Genomic DNA, 21,080 nt, shown 5'->3' on the forward strand with positions numbered 1-21,080 from the left:
TAAGCAGGGGAGTTTATTTTACAAACCCAGCAGTAATGCAGCATCTGCACCTCAATAATTTTATTTCCTGTGGTACCAGTGGGGCTGGTTTGGGCCTGGCTTAGCCAGAGGGTGGGATGTGGGCATGGATCTGTGCTGGACATGGCACCTAAGGGATGGCACAGAGAAATTGTGGCACCCAGCCCTGGGGTGAAGGTGCAGGGGTTGAATCTCGGGGGTTCTGGGGGTGCTGAGCACCCTCTGCCAAGATCAGTGGGATCAGGACACAGCCCCAAAGGCACAGAGGGCGACCAGGCCGCTCAGAGCCAGGTTTTTATTTCTGGAGATCACACGGCGCTGACAAACCTATCAAGTAATATTCAAGTACTACCAGTGGCTCTAAAAGCAATGTAAATTCACATGCAAACGAGGTGCAGCCCTCCAGCTCCTGGCAGATTGCCAGGGCAGCCTGTGCTGCTGCCCCATCTTTTATGGGAAAGCCATCAGTCACCCCCAGCACCCAGGGAGCAAAATTTCCCTGCATGAGCTGCACGAAGATGGCACTGCACACCCCTGTCCTACCCAGGGCTAAGGGATTCTGCTCCCAGTGTCACCTGGATATTTTCTGAAAAACCCTCTGTGCCCAGGATTTTCTCCTGGGAAGCTGAGAAGCCTCAGGGAGGAATGAAAACAATAATTATCTGTTTGCTGCTTTGGAATATGGTTTGGACATTGTCACCAACACATGAATGTTTGATGGGTTCCATGTGAATTGTGTTCAATTAATGACCAATCCCAGTCCAGCTGTGTCAGACTCTCTGAGCAGTCATGAGATTTTATTATTCATTCTTGTTAAGCCTTCTGATGGCTCCTTTCTCTTTCTTTAGTATAGTTTTAGTATAGCATGATATGATATGATATGATATATGATATGATATGACATAATATAATATAATATAATGTAATATAATATAATATAATATAATATAATATAATATAATATAATATAATATGTAATATAATATAATATAATATATCAGAAAATAATACATCAGCCTTCTGAGAACAAGGAGTCAGATTCTCATCTCTCACCTCATCTGGGGACCTCACAAACATCACATCCCAGCACTGGGTTGGCTCATTGGTTCCTTTTTCAGCTTCCTGAGCAACTGCCGAAATCGGATTTATAGGATTAAAACAATAGGGCGTTTTGGAACCAAAATTCAGAGTTCTTGTGTATGTGCAAGTGATAATCCCTGGATAAAAAATGGAGTTTAACTGTCCTGTGTACATTTCCTCTTAGCAAATATTGTATTTCTTCCCGTTTCACTGACTACTGGGTACATTTGCTTCTCTGTAAAGAATATCACAGAGAGAAGTAATTCTTGGGGGCAAAATCCCAGGCTTGGTCATGCCTACAAAAACATTTGGGGGAGGAATAACTCTAGAAATTCCTCCTGTTTATAGCTTGATTGCTTCTTGGAGTGAAATGTTAATAATGCAGCAGTGGCCAGAGAGGGTCGATAATGAGGTAATGTGTATTTATGGGCTCTGTGTCCAAATGATCCTCAGTGCATGGTTATTTGAAAATAAATAGTGTATTGATTGAAACAGCTACGGGACAAAATGGGCTTTCAACACGTGGGGAGAGCTGATAATTACTTGGAATATTTTTCCTTGTTGTTAATGCATCAATGAGTCTGGTTTTAGCTCTTTTGTATAGAAAGGCAAATCCACTCACAACAATATAATAATTTTCATAGGGTTTTTAAATATATATATATATCAGGGTTTTCTGCATCACTTGGAAAATTCTGTGATGAAAATACAATATTCACACCTATTTCCCATCACTGGGATGTTTCCATAGTCTCATTTCAACACAGTCAATGCCACTTTGAAAGAGGTTTTAAATGGCATTTAATGCAGCCATGCTACTAATATTCCATTAAAACCACATAACCTCCTGCCATGGGAAAAATCAACAGAACGAGCTGCAAGTAGTGGAATTTATAGAGTTCAGTACCCAGCTCTTAAAACTCTCCATTTTGGGGGGTGAAGTTTTTGTGGCAATATTTTTGGGAAATAAATGAAAATTATGTGAAAGATGAAAAAAGGGAGGAAAAACCAATGGAAAGAACAAAGCAGGGTTTTCATATTAAGAGATTCCCCTTGGTGATTCTATGGATCCTGACCTCATACTCAGTTTTACTTGTATTCTAAAGCCAACAGATAAAATTCCTACACAGAGAGAAAGAGCTGACATTGCTTATCGGGTAAATATCTGATTAAAAATTTAATTCAGTTCTGAAAAAGCTGGGGTGGGTTGAAAATTTGGAGTTTCAAGCAGGAAGTATAGCAACAACTTATTGCTTGTTTTCTTTCATCCCAAAATTGCACATGAAAAATTAAAGGTTCTTTTTAAAACATTTAATAACTCTTATTCCGAGCTGCAGGCAGTCAAATCGGGCTTTCCCCAAATATCTGGGATGTTGAGATGTTTGAACCAAATATTTGGTATTGATATTTACCTATGGAATACTCATCCCAAATATTTGGTGTTGACTCTCGCAGAGGGATGTAAATATTGACCTGCAGAGATGACTGGGGATGAGGAAGATACATTTTTGTTTTGTCTTACAGTCAGCAAGCACCACAATTCCCCACATCTCTGCCCAGCCCTTGGATTCTGCAATGGGAAAAATGCAGATTAAGGAAGTTTGAGGATGTGTTCACTGTCCTCAGGGTGACACACCCAAGATGTAACTCATCCTCCTTCACCTGCCTTTGCTCCCTTAGTCTTTAGATCCTTTTCAATGATGTCACAGCTAAGAAAACCACATTATTGTCTCCTCTAGGCACTTTTTTCAAGTGCCATTAAAATCTATAGCATTCTGTCCCTTGGCCTCTTCTATAATTCATAAGTATTTTGTAGTTGTGATCTTTTATATTAAGAACTTCCAAACCCCCCTAAACTATCAACTTCAATCCCACTTAATTGCCTGCCTGCAGCATCAGAAAGCAAAAAGGATGAATCATTTATTCATTTATAAACCTTCTCTCCACAGCACATCCAAGCTTTGTAGATTTAAGAACAACTTCCCTAATACCCATAAGTTTAAAAGGAGAATGTTTATAACACAGAGCTATAAGCACTTCCCAGGCAATTGAGGTGTTTTACCCTTTTTATGTGCCATTTTGGTAATTCAAAGGCCAGCTAATGGTTGTTTTTGGATAGGAAGGATCAGGGTTAGAGGGCATTTGTCGAGGCACTTGTAAAGCCAGCCCAGATTCTGTAATTGCCAGTGCAAGGCTGCCTGCAGCAGCTGCAGCACTCCAGCCCTGTTTATTGATCCCTGTGATTCAGTGTTTGTGCTCATGGGCACAAGTCAGCACTTTCACAGATCAGCACGGGGGCTGGAGGATCAATCGCTCCTTCCCCCTCCTGATCCATTTTAATTGGGGTATCAAAGGTGCTCTAATCCTCTCTCAGGTCAGGAGATGTATTTGAAGCTGGGACAAAGCTGTGCAATAAAAGCAGGGAGATTCCCCTCTGCAGATCTGAAGGAAAATCTCCTCGTTGCAGGAACCCACCCCAAAGCAGCAGCCAGCGATGCTGAGCTCGCTTTAAGTGGTTACAGCAACCAGCTCAATAAATAAAGTGGTTCACTTCCCTCACCTCTCCCTTGGCAGCACTGCAGGACTGAAAGGCAAACTGCAGGACAATGGTGCTCCAGGGAAATTATTAAGTTCAGACTCAGAGTCTTTATTTTGACATTCAGGAACAAGCCAGAGTGCAGACATGTTACCAGGCATGTGAGGGCTGAGCTCAGGTGAACTTGAGCTGTGTCTTTTTTCTCTTTTGAAAAAAAAATTCTCTTCCCTCACCGTTTTTAACCAATAAGAAATAATTCTAAGGGAAAGCAAAAGATGATTCCCAGAAAAGCTTGCACTTGATGGAGAGGTGTAATTAGAGATGGCAGCTTGTCAAAACACAGGATGGCTCTGTGGTGGGACTGGGGGTTTTTCCACTTTGGTTTAGAGGTTTGTTACCTCTGCTTTTAGCCATGCAGGGTATTAAAGCTTTCACATTCCCTGTAGGAAGGTTGGTCTGTAGGTTCTTAGGATTTCCTGGCACATATCCCATGGAGAGAGTACACATGGGAGCCATGCAGAGAGTGGAGGGGGAAAGGAGATTTCTCCAAGGCTCCTGCACTGGTGCACATCAAGAGAATGCACCTGAGACTATTTGGAGTGACTTCTCCCACCTAACTTGGGTTTTCTCAATCCTGTGGTCCTAAGAACCCTTCCAAGGAAGTTGCAATTTATAATTCCACATGCTCCAGGCTTTCTTCCCTCTGAAGGAAACACCTTGCCCTCACTGACGCTGCCCCTCACACACAGCCTCCTTCCAGGGGAAATCAGAAATGGCCCTGGAGAGCCAAGAGAGAATTTTATCTGGGGAAGAACTTAGAAGAGTTTAGGCTGCCCAGCTGGCACTCAAGGTGGAAGAAAGACAGAAGGAGCCACAGGTGCTCTTACCCCTGTTGGTTTGCAAGCAAGAGCTGGGGAGAGCCAGGTGGAGACCTTGATCCAGAGAGGAACTGCATGAAGAAAAGAGCCCAAATTCAGGGGTTGCACAGGAGAGGAGCAGAGTGTGCCCCGGGGTCACAGCCCCTGCTGCAGGAGGGGTGGCATCCTGGCTGTCCCCATGCCAGGAGGGACAGAGAGCTGCTGCCACCCCAGGCACCTCTGCCTGCCACCAGCGGGAAGGTGAAGGGAGAGCTCCTGCCCTAATTAATTTGGAGTGGCCTGCAGATAAATCAAGGCTGAAAATGCATCCCTTGAGCTTGGAGTTTACATTCCAGGCACGTTTTTATCCAGAGCCTCAGACTGGCTCCAGCAGCACTGGCTCCCAGCAAGGGCAGGTTCTGCTGGCTCCCACAGGTGGCACACCTGGAGGCAGAGGGTTTGGGACCTGCTGCAAGCTCCATCCCCTACTTCTTCAGGAGGAAATCACTCCTCAAGCCTCTGCAAGAGGCTGCTGGTGAAGGGGGAGCCCAGGCAGCTGCTGCTTCTCTGGGCATTGCTGCATTCCAGGGAAAATGCTGCTCCAGATTCATGGATGGTCTCAGCTTTCCCTGGGCTGTAAAGGACACGGATGTGGAGCCACAACCCACGAAGAAAAAGGAGGGTGGGTTTGTTTTATAATGTGTGCTTCACCAGGTTTATTTTCTTTGAGACCTGGAGATGATTTTGCATTTTGACCAGTTCAGAACAGTTTCATGCTGTGCTGGGGAAGCAGAGAGATGTGAACCAGAAAAACTGTGTTCAAAGGTGATATCAGACCTGGAGACCCTCACACAGCAAAGCATAAACACAGGCAATTCTGAATAATTTGATTCCTTAAATTTTCCTTCAAAACTGACAAATTGTCCTCATTTAATTTTGCATTTAATTGCAACTGCAGCATTGGATTCATGTTAGTGATCTTAGATTAAAAAGGCTCCTATCTACACAAATTGGGTAGCACATCCTGCCACCCTATTTACATCCAGAAGCAGGCAAAGATTTGAGATCTTATTAAACACATTTGAAGTGAAGTTTGAAGTGGTGAATCCACGACAGGAATTTGTGAAGATGGGAGCCCCGAGTGGAAAAAAGTATCTGGGTAAATAAAATAATTAGGGAAAAAGTGTCAGCACAGGAAGCAGGGGAGGGACAGAATAAGAGAGGCAAAGCAAAAAGCAGCTTGGCTGGGCTGGGAGCACACAGCAGGTGTTTGGATAGCAAACAGGCATTAGTGGATGATTTTATGGCAAGCCTACAGTGAAATGAGGGAATGCTGCAGATGGAGGTGAGCTGATGGACAGAGGTAGGTGCCTTTAAAAATTAACAGGCACAGACAGAGGGGATTGGAGGCAGAGCTGCCATGGAGCCGCAGAGATGGATGCAGAGGCATGGCCAGGAGAAGCAGGGGAAGTGGATCACGGGCTCCCCGCGGAGACAGCGATTATCACTTCCAGATAACTTTAATAGTCCGAGTCCTTGAGATGCTCTTATCAGGAGAAGGAGCTGGAAATGCGGTCCGAGATAAAGGAAACGGGAGTTGTCAGGAGTGGTGTGAGAGCATCCAAGGCTCAGGCTGGGTCTGCTGCTCCTGGGTGCCAGCCCCAGCACCCTGTGGCAGATTTTCTTTGTATTTTCTGACTAAACTTGCCGGGTTTGCAGTTTCCCTCTGAAAAACGGGATTTAAGCAGGTGATCTGGAAGTGTTAGAGGACAGAAGTGTCCTGGGTTTGTTCTATGCTTCTCATTTTACCTGTTTAGGAATTAAAATCCAAACTCTGCAAAAGTCTCTCCAAGACTCTTTTCCTTGCTTTACATAGGTGATTTATGTATCTATACACTTACATAAACATATATATATATATTCTTTAATATATATATTTATATATTTTTATATATATTCATATTGACATTTATATATACATATATTTTATAACGGATATATAATTGTACACATATATCATTATATATATGTATATATACAACATATATATAATGTATACACATATATACATTATATATACATTTTTACATATATTCATATTGGCATTTATATTGACATTTATATATAATATAATGTAATATAATGTAATATAATGCAATATAATATAATATAATATAATATATCTTTATACATATATAAAAATTACATTCTGTAAATTCATAAATTTATAAATATAAATTATATAATATAACAAATTATATAAATATAATATATTAGTATTATATAATATAATTTATTATATTAATATATTACATAACATAATCTATAATATAAATAAAATATTTGTATTGTATAATATAATTTATTCCATTGATATATTATATAATAATATCAATATATTATATTAGAAATATAGCATCTATTTTTTATTATATAAATTATATACTACTATAAACTGTGCTCTGGAACCTCTGCCCTACCATTTAATCCTCTGATAGATTTATTGCCTATTTATGGTTTATTATGTTGCCTGTGGTGCATGTACTGCTTATTTCCTCTTTCTTTTCTCATGGATATGATGAGCCCAGCTATTTTCTCACCTGTTACAGCATTCGTTTCTCCTCTCCAACCTGATGCATCAGAAATCAGAATCGTGGTGGGGAAGCAATCAGAGAGAAAGCCCTCTGCGAGCTGGAGGCAGGCTCAGCCTGATGGGTGTGCTGTGCTCTGTTCCCGGGTTTGGTGTCCTGCAGGCTGCTCCATCAGGGCCAGACAGAGCTGGCAGAGCTGTGCCACCTCTGATGAGCCCCTCTTTGTTCCCAGGGAATGTTCCCACTCCCATTTCCCCGGGCACAGCAGGGCTGGGGCTGTAGGAGCCCCCTCACCGCGACTCAGTGCTCAGCACCAGTCATGTTTTCCTCCCTCTGTCTTTTCTGGACCTGGGTGATGCCTCTTTGCTGCCTTTTCTTGCTGTTTTTCCCTTTTTGTCTTTCTTTTCCTTTCCCTTTTTGTCTTTCTTTCCCTCCCAAAGAGGCCTCAGAACTCTCTGCCCCTGTGTATGCAGGGAAGCTGCTGCTTGTGGATTACTGGTACAGCTTCTTGTGTTATTCTCTAGAAGAGAATGTGGGTTTTTTTTAACTAATGACATACCCAGAGTTAATCCACCTGACAGGAATAACCTCTCTGATTTAGTCCCTGATCATTGCACCTTGTTACAGGTGAGCTCCCAATAAGAGCAGAAGGGTTTTAGTGCTTCTTTCTTGAATTTCACACAACTCCAGACTGGTTTGGGTTGGAAGAGACCTTCAAGCCCATCCAGCCCCACCCCTTGCCATGGGCAGGAACACCTTCCACTGCCCCAGGTGTTCAGCTGGAACAACAGCTCTGTATCTCCCTCCTCCCCAGGTTCTGCCTGAAATGCCTTGATTATTTTGTATTTCTTTCTGCTCTTTCTTTGTGTGAGAGTTTGACAGTTGTATTAAGGAAAAAGCAGCTCGAGGGTTTAGGTGTTGCAGCCAGCTCTGAATGTGATGAAGTCAAGGATCAGGTGATCCTCACCTGGTGGTGATGTGTGCCAGGCTCCTGCCATGGTTTCTGCTGGGAGAAAATTTAAAATATAGAGAAAAAGCAAGGAAAAGAAATAGTTGAAAATAAGCAGCACTAAGCAGCTAGGAAGTTAAAATGCTCATTTTAAAGAGTGGCTCGTGTTTATTGTATAACAAAGAGGAAGAACTCCTTTAATTAATATTAACAATTGAGTGCAGATTAGACAAAAAATACCCTATTACCACTTCCTCTAATCCACCTCTAATTGTGTACCAAGCTATCAAGGAGCACTTAAACCCCAAAAAGCCTCAGTAAGAAGCAGAAGGCAATTGTCTGCTTCAGCATCTCCACAGTTGGACGTGGAAGTCATCCAGCTCCAATTGTCTTTTATTCCATCCTTCCACTGCTTTCACAGCCCTGCAACAGCTTGGGGAATTAAATGGGGTCTGTGGGCGCAGCCAAACACCCAAAATGCAGGAGCTGCCTCTGAGGAGGAAATGTATTCCAGGGAGAGAGGACTGAGTTGGTCCTTCCCTGGATTTGTGCAGAACCAGAACATCTTTCGAGGGTATTCAAACACTTGGCCTGAAAAAAAAATGTGGATCTGATTACTGCTCGTTTGCATTCCTTTTTCCTTAAGTTTGGAGAAGGCAAAGCTCTCCAGTGAATTAATTAATTTCACTCCATTTTGACAGAGTGCTTAAATCAGCTCAGAAGTGGCACAGCTGAGTAAACCCAGCTCGCAGGCAGTGATTGCTTCTTTTGGAAGGCCCAGCTCAGCAGCAGCTGGAGCAGAGCAGCCAGGAGAAGCACTTCATTAAAGAGCTGTGACAACACTGCTGCAGCCTGGGCTGCTCCTACCAGAAACTCAGCCTTTCAAGAGTGATCAGAAATTTTTTTATTCGTGTTTGTGCTTTCATGATCTGAGGGAAGATGTTCCACTGTGTCCCAGATCTGATCCCTCTTTAGTTCCCCAGCCCCGTGTGCATCCACAGCAGGTTTGCCTCCCACAGAAGTCTGCAGCTGTCTTTTCCCAAGGCTGGAAGTAATTTTGTTGGTATGGAATTAAATTGAGATGTTTAATTAACCTGAAATGTTCAGAACTTGTGTGATTGGGGTCTCTCTCTCACACTTTGTATATGGATAGAACTATATATTGTAATTAGATATCATTATTTTATATCTTACACTTAGCCCTCCAAGGTAGATTTCCCTCTTGAAAGGTCCATCAGCCTTTCCTGTGACAGCCTGGCATGAACTTTGTCCCAGAGAAAATGTTGAAAATCTTCATTACAAATGTACATATCTGTGAGGGGACCTGACAGGCTTCTAGAACAAAAGTGTTTTCCCATATTCATCCAAGTGGACACTGCTCCTGTAAAATCTAGATTCCTTCCTTGCCTGGTATTTAATTTTTCTTTTTTAAATGCAGCAGGATTCTAAGATGGAATCACAGATCCTTCTGCCTTTAATTCCTGCACCAGGTATTTTCACTCTTCATTGTGAGACAAAAATTCAAATGCAGTCACCTACAGCTTAGAGATGGGAATTGTGCCATCCTTATCACTGCTGTGTTTTCCCAAATTCCAGCTCATAACCATAGCCATCAACCTGTTTAAGTTTTGATCTTCTAGAGACCTGCCCTCGTTGTGACCTCCTCAGAAACAACACCCTCCCCTCTGCAGCCAGATAAACTTCTGTGGTCTCCCAGCTCCCTCTTATCTCTTGAATTATTTACTGAGGTCATGAATTTCTTAGAAAATCAGGCAGCAAGACCCCGAGAAGTGAAGAGAGCCCTTTCAGGTTGGTGTTTGGGAATTAATTTACTGCCTTGGATTGGGAAATGGCCAGAGGGAAGACGTGAAACCCCACACACGACACAATGAAATTGCTTCTTGTTGCTCCTTGTTCCAGGTCAGGCAGGTTATTGTGCCTGGAAATTTCTTTTAATACAAGATTTGGTTGCTGCAGAGCATAAAGTAATCAAAACCTTGGGAGGCTCAGCAATTTCCGTGGAAAAGCAGAGATGATGTGGGGTCAGTGCCTCACACCTGCTCCACTCAGGCCACGGCTGCACCCAGGATGGCTTTGAGGAGGTTCTGTCTAAAACAGGCCCAAAGAAAGAGTTTAGCAGCAGGAAATTGTGATCAGAGGGGAGAGTGCAGGGTGCAGTCCTGAGGCTTTGTGGCACCATCTGTGTTTTCATAATCTCATTTGGAAAAAAGAATAATCATTTCTGGGTTGAAGTTGTAATGGGGGAACGGAACAGCTCAGGTAATTCTAAGGTTGTGATCCAATGCTATTCCATTACCTAGGCAATTGCAAAGTTCTAGTGGGCAAAGAGCACATTTTAGCTCTTCTTTTTTTATAAAATCAGATAGGTTTGTGTTAGAGGTCAGTGCAGCCTGTCCTGCTGTGAGACTGAGGATTTCTGCAGCTGTGGATTTGCAGGATGGAGGGCAGAGGGGCTGTGGGATGGGCTGCCTGGGAGCTTCTGCCATCCCTATCCTTGGGATTTCAAGGGATTTTCTGGGGGAAAACCCCGAGCCAATGTGTAGGGGTTGAATCTGAACCCTCTCAAGTCCTTCCCACTGGGGAACCTTGGGATCCTGTGAACTGTTTCATAGATATTATAAAAGCTTGCTATTAATTGATGTGTAAAATTCATTCAGCAATTCATGGGTTTTTTTTCCTGACCTCTGTGAGCCCTGAATGAACCCGTGAAAACGTGAAAGGGAAAAAAATCCAATTTCTCCTGTCTGAAATGATCTATTTCTCTCGCTGTGGCTGCCAAAGTGAGAGGCACAGTCCCATCTGTCCTGCAGCACTGGCCAGCCTTCCCAGCTCATCGGGGCAGGCACTGGGCACAGACTGCACTGGAGCAGTGCCAGGGAATTTATGGCTGAGGTAAAAGCTGGGGAAACGTGGGTGACTCTCACAAAAGCTGAGGGAAGCACAAGGTCACTGTGAGGATCACGAGAGCCATCCCAGGATTTCAGCTCTGCACCATTACTGAGGTGTTTGGTGCTTTATTCTCTGCAGAGTGGCAGCAGAGGTGACCTCAGAGGGAAATCAGGTTTCCTTTTAGACTCCTTTAGAGAGGGGAATTGTTTCAGTCCATTAAGCCTGGCATGGAATGCAGTCCCAAGCAGGGAGGGCTGGGCAGGATGGGAGCAGGGCTGGGATCAGCCTCCCTGGCATGGTTTGGGTTGGAAGGAACTGGGAAGAGCAGGGAGGGGATTCTGCTGGAGCAGTGAGCCAGAAAAATGACCTGTGAGGAAGGACGGCTGTCACTGAGGAGGGCTGGGATTTGTCAGGGTCAGAGGGAGATTTCCAACAGCCCAAGACAGAGGTTAAGCAAGATCAAGATGAGCACTTTGCAGTGTGCAGGTAAAAAGCAAAACCCGCCTAAGAAAGGCCTTGGAAATGTGCAGGAAAAAGCACAGAAATTGCTGTAACTCCAGCAGAACTTACATCAAATAACACAAAAGATGGTAGGACCTGTCTGTCCTTTGGGGGCTGGAATGAGATGGTCTTTGTCACTATAGGACACAAAACAACACAAGCTCACACACTGTTGCTGACAAGGTGAAGAAAAGGAAATTTATTTTCTGACTGCAACATTTACAGATTTCCAAAAGTGACAGCAGATTGGAGGGTGACAGTGCCACCTCTCCAATGACACTGGACAAACCAACAGTCCATCAAATTTCTCTTCTTCCATAAAATAATGCAAAACAATGAGTTATTTACAGAAAGTGTGTGAGAAAGTTTGCTACAAGAATGTAAACATCAGAAGGCTTAGAAAATCTTAAAAAATCAGGGCAACAGGTCTTTAATGTCCTTTCCAACCCAAACCATTCTGTGATAAATCCAGATAACACAGCTCCTGGGAAGCAAAGGCACTGATAAATGATTACATCTATCTAAGAGATTATAACTTCATCTCCCTCCCTTTATTCCTATTAAAATATTTGGAATAAACTGTTGGTGAGACAATACTGAGGATACAATCCCAGCACTACTAATCAGGACCCATGGACAGCACAGAATCCACCTCTATTTCACTCCTTGAACCCAATTAATACCAAATGGTTTATTAGCAATTAAATAGCTGATGTTTAAATATTAAAAATCTTTGGGAGATAAATATTTGAGGAAAAAGAGGTCATTACAGGCACTTTCTCTTGGCGCATAATTTATTAATCTCTTTATTGGGAGAAACAAAAATGGGGGAAGAAAGCAAAACCTTTTCTTGGTGCAAATTGGCCACAAAGTGAATCTTTAAGAGGAGGATGGAGCTGAGGTACAGAGGAGCCAATTGCTGCTGTCCAGGCTGGGCAATACAGACAAATCTTCACAAAATTCCCTGCTGCAATAACAAAACCCACAGTGAAGAATTCAGGTGTTGCAGCAGACATTTGGGAAAGAAACCCTTACCTGCAGTAAAATACTTCCCCAAGGCTTAGAGTTTTAAAATCCATGCAAAAAGTGTCTGAAGTTACCAATCTATGTTCCTAAAATAAGGGATTTCACAGAACCATGTCACAGGACTTCAAAATGAAGTTTGGAGAAGCAGCTCAATGATGAATAATGATGAGAAGAAACCATTGTGGGAAAAAGAATTCTAGAACAGTTCCTGTCACTGTGTGAATGTTTTTCAGGGAGACATTCACCCTCCACATTTCCTTGGTGATTTTGCAAAAATTGCAATGCCTTCTTTGGCCACAATTTTTGCATTGTTTATTGAAAGTTAAAGAAATTAAAGAAGTTTCATTGAAGTTAAAAGTAGTTTATTGCAAGTTAAAAACATTTATCAGCCTGCTCTGGTGGGAGGTATCCCTGCCCATGGTCTCCCAGTCATTTCCAACCCAAGCCATCCTGTGACTCTGTGGCTGCAGAAGAGTTTGGAATTCTGGATCCTCAGCTGGGTCCACTGGTGGGAATTCATCTCTGGAAAAGCCCTGGCTGTGAGAAAAGGAATTATTTAGAAATCCAGTGCTGGATTGCAGCCCAAAGGGCTCTGATATGTGTTGAAGACAATGCTGGGGTCCTGCATTTCTCTCTGATTTTGGTGTAGCTGAATGTGCTCAGTATTTTTAATGCTGTGTTCTACCACAGGGGGGAAAAAATCTTAATTAAACTCTATGCAGATATTTAGTCATTTTATGTGAAACATCTGAAATGTGAGACAGCAAACTGTCCCCCTCAGCCAGACCTTCCCCCTGACTTTCTAACTTCAATTATCCTCTCATCATTGCACTGTTCCTCCTTAATTCATGGATTACATGATGGGACAGAGAAGCAGTTCTGGTTTATTTGAGGGAAAAATCCCACAAGTGCCTTTATTGCATGTCTTTACAAGAAAAGCAAGTTCCATCCCAAGGTGTCTTCATACCCACTCTCAACATAGTTTTTTTAATACAAAACCAGGGGTATTTATTAACATAACATTTTCTTTTCCTTGATCCAGTGCTGATGCAAAAAACCACATTTGTTCTTAGGTTTAAATCATGCTTTGATGAGGTTGTCCTAAAATCACCTGTGACTTTATTAATCTTGCACAAATAATGGTTGCTTCCTGTACGTGGTGGCTGGAGAATAGGGGTTTGTATTTGTTCTAAACTGCTTGTTTTGTTAAATGAAGTGCTTGAGCTAATTAAAGGCGTTTTTGGGGATGTCTCAGCTTTAGCCTAATAAAGGAGAGGCACGAGAAGGTGCACACAGACACTTCTTATTGCCCATAAATCTGTTCTTATTGCAACTGTAAACTCTGGAATGGAGTTTTATGGCTCCCATTCCATCGAAAACTGTAGAGGCTGTTACTGATGCTGGATATTGGAAAAAAAGCAGTTTTGAATTTTGGGTTTGATTGCTTTTACTTGTGAATTATGCCAAAACTGCTGTAGTCATTATCTTAAAACCTATTTAATTAAATGTAAGTATCCAGCTGTGTGTATTTTCAAAGAGCCAAAGTGCCCTAAGATCTCCAGCAGAAGAGCAATACGTGTATTTATGTATCACAGAGTTTGCAAAACCCTTCCCTCCTCAGTTTTCCTCGAATTTTCTTACTTTGGGATATGTAATTTGCAGCCTTAATGATTGGTTTAGTGTCTGTTTCTCGTGTGCAATTTGAATTTTTTGAGATAATAAGCAGAAATGAAGGCCAGGGCTCAGCCAGCACAATCAATGTGCCTTGGGCAGAGGGAGGGGTGGGAGCTCAATCCTGCTCTGCCTTCAGAGGAGGGAGCCCAAAGTGCCCTGACTCTTCTGCCCACCAAACCTGAGCCTTTTTTCCTCTTGATTTTTCTCCTTTGGTCTCTCCCAGCCCTAATTGCATGTCCCCTCTCTGAGAGACCATTGTTCTCCTGCCCTTTCACTGCAGCTTTCCCCAGCTTTGTGCCAGCTCCATCCCAGATCCCCGGCCAAGTCTCCCTCCTCTCACTCCCTCTTGCTTTTGCCTTTTTCACAATTACCCCCTATTTTTCCTGTTTAACTATCTGCCTTTCCCTGCTCACCTTTGAATTCATGTCTTGGCTCCTTCATTTGTCAGTGTCCTTAATCTTATTCTCCTCTGGGATGAGCTTATCTCTTCTCTCACCTCCCTTCCCCCACCTGATTTTTCAGGAAATCTCTTGATTGCCCCTCTTTTTTTTTTTTATTTTTAATTTTTTCCCCATTCCAGGGGCACCCAGCCCCTTCACCCAGCTCCCCTCCTGCATCCACACAGGAATCTGTGCTCCCTTGGATGTGCAAATGCTCGGCCTGTTCCAAACCCCAGCAGAGTTCAGCTCAGGCTGCTGCCCAGCCTTCAGCCGTGCCTCCGAGTTAATGATGTGAATTAAGGAGTCAGCATTAACTTGGAATTTTCTGCCTTTTGACTTTTCTTCTCACAGCTTGACGGTTTTGTAATGCTCTGCTTTTCTGAGACTTCAAAAAAAAACAAAAAACAAAAAAAAGCCGTCCCAGATGGGGAATAAAGTGCCAGCAGGACGTGTCTTGGCAGTTCTGCCACAGTTCCCTGGGACTGTCCTGGAGTGTTGCCCCTCTTGGTGCCACGTGCCACAAGAGCCACATTTGGTGTCTCAGAATCCCAGGATTATTTTGGGTGGAAAACACCTCCAAAATCATCGAATCCAAGCTGTGCCCATTCCCCATTTTGTCCCCAGCCCAGAGCACAGAGTGCCACATCCAGGAATTCCTTGGACACCTCCAGGGAATCCCAGCACCTCCTGAGCAGCCTGTTCCTGTGCTTCCAGTCCTCTCCAGGAAGAAATTCTTGCTGTGCCCACCCTGAGCCTGCCCTGGCCCAGCCTGAGGCCGTTCCCTCTGCTCCTGTCCCTGTTCCCTGGAGCACAGCCCGACCCCCCAGCTGTGCCCTCCTGGCAGGAGTGTATCATGTATACACATATACACATTATATATACACATATATATACATTTATATATAATCATACTGACATTTATATATACATATACAAATATTCTGTAACGGATAGATAATTTTATAAATATAATTTATATACCGCAACATAATTTAGAATATAAATATAATATATTTGTATTATATTATATAATTTATTATATTAATATATTATATAATAACACCAAATTATAATAATATAAATATTACTTATATTATATTATATTATATTATATTATATTATATTATATTAATTTGATATATAATTTATAATATAAATTATATGCTACTATTATTATATTACTATTACTATATTACTACTATATATTACTATTATGTACTACTATATATTACTATATACTAAATTATATACTACTATATACTACTACTGTTCCCTCTGCTCCTGTCCCTGTTCCCTGGAGCACAGCCCGACCCCCCAGCTGTGCCCTCCTGGCAGGAGTGTATCATGTATACACATATACACATTATATATACACATATATATACATTTATATATAATCATACTGACATTTATATATACATATACAAATATTCTGTAACGGATAGATAATTTTATAAATATAATTTATATACTATAACATAATTTAGAATATAAATATAATATATTTGTATTATATGATATAATTTATTATATTAACATATTATATAATAACACCAAATTATAATAATATAAATATTACTTATATTATATTATATTATATTATATTATATATTATATTATATTATATTATATTAATTTGATATATAATTTATAATATAAATTATATGCTACTATTATTATATTACTATTACTATATTACTACTATATATTACTATTATGTACTACTATATATTACTATATACTAAATTATATACTACTATATACTACTACTGTTCCCTCTGCTCCTGTCCCTGTTCCCTGGAGCAGAGCCTGACCCCCCTGGCTGTCCCCTCCTGGCAGGAGCTGTGCAGAGCCACAAGGTCCCCCTTGATCCCCCTTTTCTCCAGCCTGAGCCCCTTCCCAGCTCCCTCAGCCCCTCCTGAGGCTCCAGCCCCTTCCCCACCTCCATTCCCTTCCCTGGACCAGTTCCAGCCCCTCAATTTCCTTTCTCGAGTGAGGGACTCCAAAGTGGGGACAGGACTCAAGGTGCTCCTCATCAGAGCTGAGCATAGAGGGAAGATGCTGAGAGTCTCACCCTAAAGTCAGCTCAGCCCCCTGGGGCAGGTGCCACCATGGGCAGGTGGCAGTTCTAGGCAGGTGTCCCATCAGGGAACACATTCCCTGCCAGCGGTACCAAGGAACAGTGGGAAAAAAGGGAAATGAGTGAGGTGACAAGCTGGGAAACAGCCAACAGGGAAGGGTCAGCCCCCAGGCAGAGCAGGGAATTGATTCACTCCCCTCCCAGATGCATCTCACTGATTTCCTGCAGCACCCTGACAGAAAGCAGATACTACAGTGATAGCTAATTTAAAGGTATCAATAGAGAGTCACACTCCAATCTGCTCAATCCCAAACCTGTCCTGTGCTCACACCATCACACCACACCTCCCCAGCCACAGGATGTGCTGAGGCTGGGTGATATTGCACAAATCTGCTCTGAACTGTCACAGACTGGGGCCCTGCAAGCCATTTCCAAGGTGTGGCACAGCTCTGTACATCCCAGCAAGGATTTCAGACAGTCACATCCATGGATCCAGCTTTGCACAGCTGCATTTTCTCAGGAGCAGTGGAGAGTCACACACTGCATCCTGCAGATCAGAGCAGGATATGTCCACATGGAATTATCCATATCCACATCCCACCTCAGCTGCCTGGAGGAGACAAATGGAACCAAAAATGTTGGATTTGAGCAGAATTCCATCACCTGGATTTTGGAAATGGAACGGAGTTTGGCCCTGGGGTGTGCTTAGGGATGTGGTTTAGTGGTGGATGTGGCAGTGCTGGGTTAATGGCTGGATTTGATGGTTTTGGAGTCTTTTCCAACATGAATGATTCTGTGAGCTCAGAAAATTTATGATAACGTAATCAGGGGTTAAAGAGTTATTGGATCCTCCTGGGCTGCAGACAGAGAGATACAATTCCTGTTGTGACCAGCACACCTTTCATCTAAAACTGTTTCAGAAGTTCCATTTGTGTGGATTTTCGCTCTGATTTGCAGGGAAGCTCCAGCCTGGGTTAATAATACAGTGGCAGCACTTCACAATGCTCTCCACCATCCAGAAGTAGCTATTAAACTGTCAACAGCACTAAAAGATGATATTTTGATGGCAATGGATAGGAACCCCATCTCCCTGCCCGTGCTACTCAACATTTCTGCAGCTTTCAAGTGCAGTCAAGCATAATTTGTCACTGCCTTGCATATGTGACACTGTCTGAACAGGGACTCTCAGCTACAACTCTGGCAATCATTTATTTTTCCCAGGCAAAACTCATGTAGCACCACCAGACAGCAATTCCCCTTCCCTTCCCCGTGCCCCTTGCACTTTTTGGTGTTCACCATCCACCCGCAGACCTCTGGAGGGGTGGTAGGAGGTGCCAGCTTTGGGGCTGGAGTGTCGCAGACATTTTTTCATGAAAAACCCTTTCCTTAGGATTTTTCCTCCTGAGAAGCTGGGAGGCCTCAGGAACAAAATGTAAACAATGGTTATCTGCTGCTGTGGAATGCAACAGGTGCATCTGGGATTGGTCTCATGTGGTTGTTTGTAATTAATGGCCAATCACAGTCAGCTGGCTCAGATTCTCTGTCCAAGACAGAAGCTTTTGTTATCATTCTTTCCTATTCTATTCTTACCTTAGCTAGCCTTCTGATGAAACCTTTTCTTCTATTCTTTTAGTATAGTTTTAATGTAATATATATAATAAAATAATCAATCAGCCTTCTGAAACATGGAGTCAGATCCTCATCTCTTCCCTCATCCTCAGACCGCAGTGAGCAGCGTCACTGGAGCTGATCTGTACCTGCACAATCCTCTGGAGGGTGGCAGGAGGTGCCAGTTTTGGGGCTGGAGCTGCTCTGGAGCTGCACAATCCTCTGGAGGGTGGCAGGAGGTGCCAGTTTTGGGGCTGGAGCTGATCTGTACCTGCACAGTCCTCTGGAGGGGTGGCAGGAGGTGCCAGTTTTGGGGCTGGAGCTGCTCTGGAGCTGCACAATGCCCTGCCCAGCTGCAGCCAGAGATATCATTTAATGCTCACAAATCAGGGCTGGGTTTGGGCTCAGAGCATCCTGCTGGGAAACGCTTCCAAGGGCTGGCTTGGCCAATATCTGCTTGGTTATCTTCTTCCTTGCAGCCTGACCTTTCCTTTCATGCTGCACACATCCTAAAGGACAGCTCCAGCATTCAGTTCAGGTGAAAACACATTTTTTTCGGCCGTTGTCACAAGTCTGCCATAGGAGGGGGTGACCTCAGCAGTGATCTCTGTAATCAGCACCTCCAAAGTGCACCTGCAATCTGGAAGGAACAGCAGATCCTGGCTGGTGCCAAAATCCAGCAGATAATCACAAACCCTTCTGTCCCTGCTGCAGTTTTAAGCTGGTGATCAAAGTCTTAAAAGTCATTCAACGCAATCTACATCAAACACTGAATAAAGTTGTGTTTTTCTCAGTCTAAACCTATCTAGAGCCGAAATATTAGAGGCAGAAATAAGCTTCATTTATAATTCTCAAGCAAAATCAAATTATTTCATGTCCTTGTGCCCCAAGTTGTTTTTCTTTCTCATCCTAACTGGAATAATGAGAAAAAGGTGGGAGGACAAGTGCATCCACCTGGGCTGCTCTAGAAAGGCTCAGCAGCAAACGTTTTGAAGTCTGCCATGAAACATTCATCAGCCTCATTTGCATTACAATGTCATGGTTCTCTGGGTGAAATCCTGAAATCATCGCAATTTTTCTTTTTTATTTATTTAAAGATTGCTAAAATCACCACATGCAGCTGATAGGAAGGTAGTGGAGATCCAAGGAACAACATGAGCACAATGCAACTCTAAAAGGATTTAAAGGAATCTGCTCTTACGTTCTCTGCTTTTTAAGTTCTGTGAATTTTGTTGTTTGTTTGGCAAAAGCATATTTTCTAGAAAGGTATCTAAGAAATGCAGAGGTCACTGGTGTACTCAGAACATTTTTGCAGTGTGTAATCACTGTCTCCAAAGAAATATCTACTTCAGAAGTACTTTGAGGTATTTTCTCCTTGAAAAACCCTTGGTGCTCTGTAATCAAATGAACTCTCAGTACCCTTCTGGACAGCAAACCAGGCTGGATCACATGTTTTTAATTCTGCTTAGTGAGTTCAAATCATTTCTGAGCAGTTTTTTTCTATACTTCTATTTAGAATATGGATACTGAAATTCATGCAATATTCCAGTGCTGCTCTTAGCAGTATCAGAGAAAATGATGTCAATCTTTGTTTACCCCATTAAGGCATTACATAACTGCACAGGTAAATGATTAAAAATCCTTCATTGTGTTCCATCATTAGTCTTGTGATCAATTATCAGAAGGATGATTATTAAACTGTTGTTATATTCAGTTATTAATGATTTCTAAATGGCAAACATCAAGGAGCAAAATGGTGTTACCACTGATTATTTAAAAAATTTATAATAAAAATGAAAACATCCAGGTGAAAATATCACCTTCAAAACATAATTTCAAAAACAACACTGCAATGGATTTTGGAGTAAATTAGGAATTTGTAAATTAGGAATTTGCTGTGGTTCCCCCCCCCCCCCCCCCTTTCATGCTTAGAACAGGAGCATTTTGGTGAACAGGAACAGAAACAGGTGTTTGCTATTTGAAAGTCAGGGAGGTCATTACAGAAATATGTGCAAGCAGCAGATTCGGACATTTCCTCTTCGCTCCAGACCGATCAGAAGGAGGGACACAACTCCAATACTTAAATCCAGAAGCTGCCCTGCTCCCAACACCCAGGGGTGAGCGAGAGGGCACCAGCGCGACACGGGCCGTCCCCAGCCAGCGCACCCAGCCCTTCCCATGCCCAGGGCTGTTGAGTTTTTGCGATTTTTGCGGGCACCAAGGCGGCAGTGACGAGCAGAGCAGAGCAGCTGCAGGGTGAGTAATTGGCGTGCCGATAATTGATGCGCTGGCAGCTCCGGCCGCTCCTGCCGCTGTCACCCCGGGGATGCCCCGGCCGGGAGCGCAGCCCTCGGGCACCCGCGTCCTCCGCACCCCGGCATGCAGCGAACCGCGAATCTGGGGTGAGTCTGGGCAACTTCGGGGGGTTCTCAGCGTCCTGCCAGCTCCTGTCGCTCCTGTGCCTCTTTCTCAAAACAGACTCTGCTCTTTCGGAGTCTGAGGTGAGGTTAAAAAAGCCTAAGAAGTCAGGAAGTGCTTTTCTTTTTAACTCTAGGGAATATGTAAACAGCACCTACAGAACTGGCACTGAAGTTATGATGAAGCTGCCTGAAATTATCTGGTGGTATTTAACTTTTCAAACCCCCCCCAATAACAAGCTACTAAAACTAAAGATATTTATGTTCCCTTTATAATTTTCCCAAACTAAGATTAATGTAATTTGGTGTCAAATGTGAGAGCTTGAAAGAAGTTTGTTTCCCATTAAAAAAAAGGTGGTTCCCTGTCGGAAGTTTAACTTGTGGTGGTGTTAT

The 21,080-nt window shown here is 42.9% G+C and overlaps 1 protein-coding gene across 4 annotated transcripts in view; it reads left to right on the forward strand.

The window, feature by feature from the left end:
- Positions 1 to 21,080, forward strand: part of C8H10orf90 (chromosome 8 C10orf90 homolog) — a 100,440-nt gene that overhangs the window by 17,655 nt on the left and 61,705 nt on the right. For 2 of the 4 annotated variants that reach the window (XR_009418872.1, XM_059476994.1), the window contains exon 1: positions 20,330 to 20,672. The exons of 1 other annotated variant lie outside the window; for it this stretch is intronic. Coding sequence is in view for 1 of the 3 variants with exons in the window: in XM_059476994.1 (XP_059332977.1) it covers positions 20,597 to 20,672 (76 nt within the window). In the remaining 2 variants the exon portion in view is untranslated. Of the gene's footprint in view, positions 1 to 20,329; positions 20,673 to 21,080 lie in introns of those variants that run through there. One more of the 4 variants, XM_059476996.1, reaches the window with a different exon arrangement.

The sequence above is a fragment of the Ammospiza nelsoni genome, chromosome 8 (assembly GCF_027579445.1).
Source record: "Ammospiza nelsoni isolate bAmmNel1 chromosome 8, bAmmNel1.pri, whole genome shotgun sequence".
In the NCBI taxonomy this organism is placed as follows: domain Eukaryota; kingdom Metazoa; phylum Chordata; class Aves; order Passeriformes; family Passerellidae; genus Ammospiza; species Ammospiza nelsoni.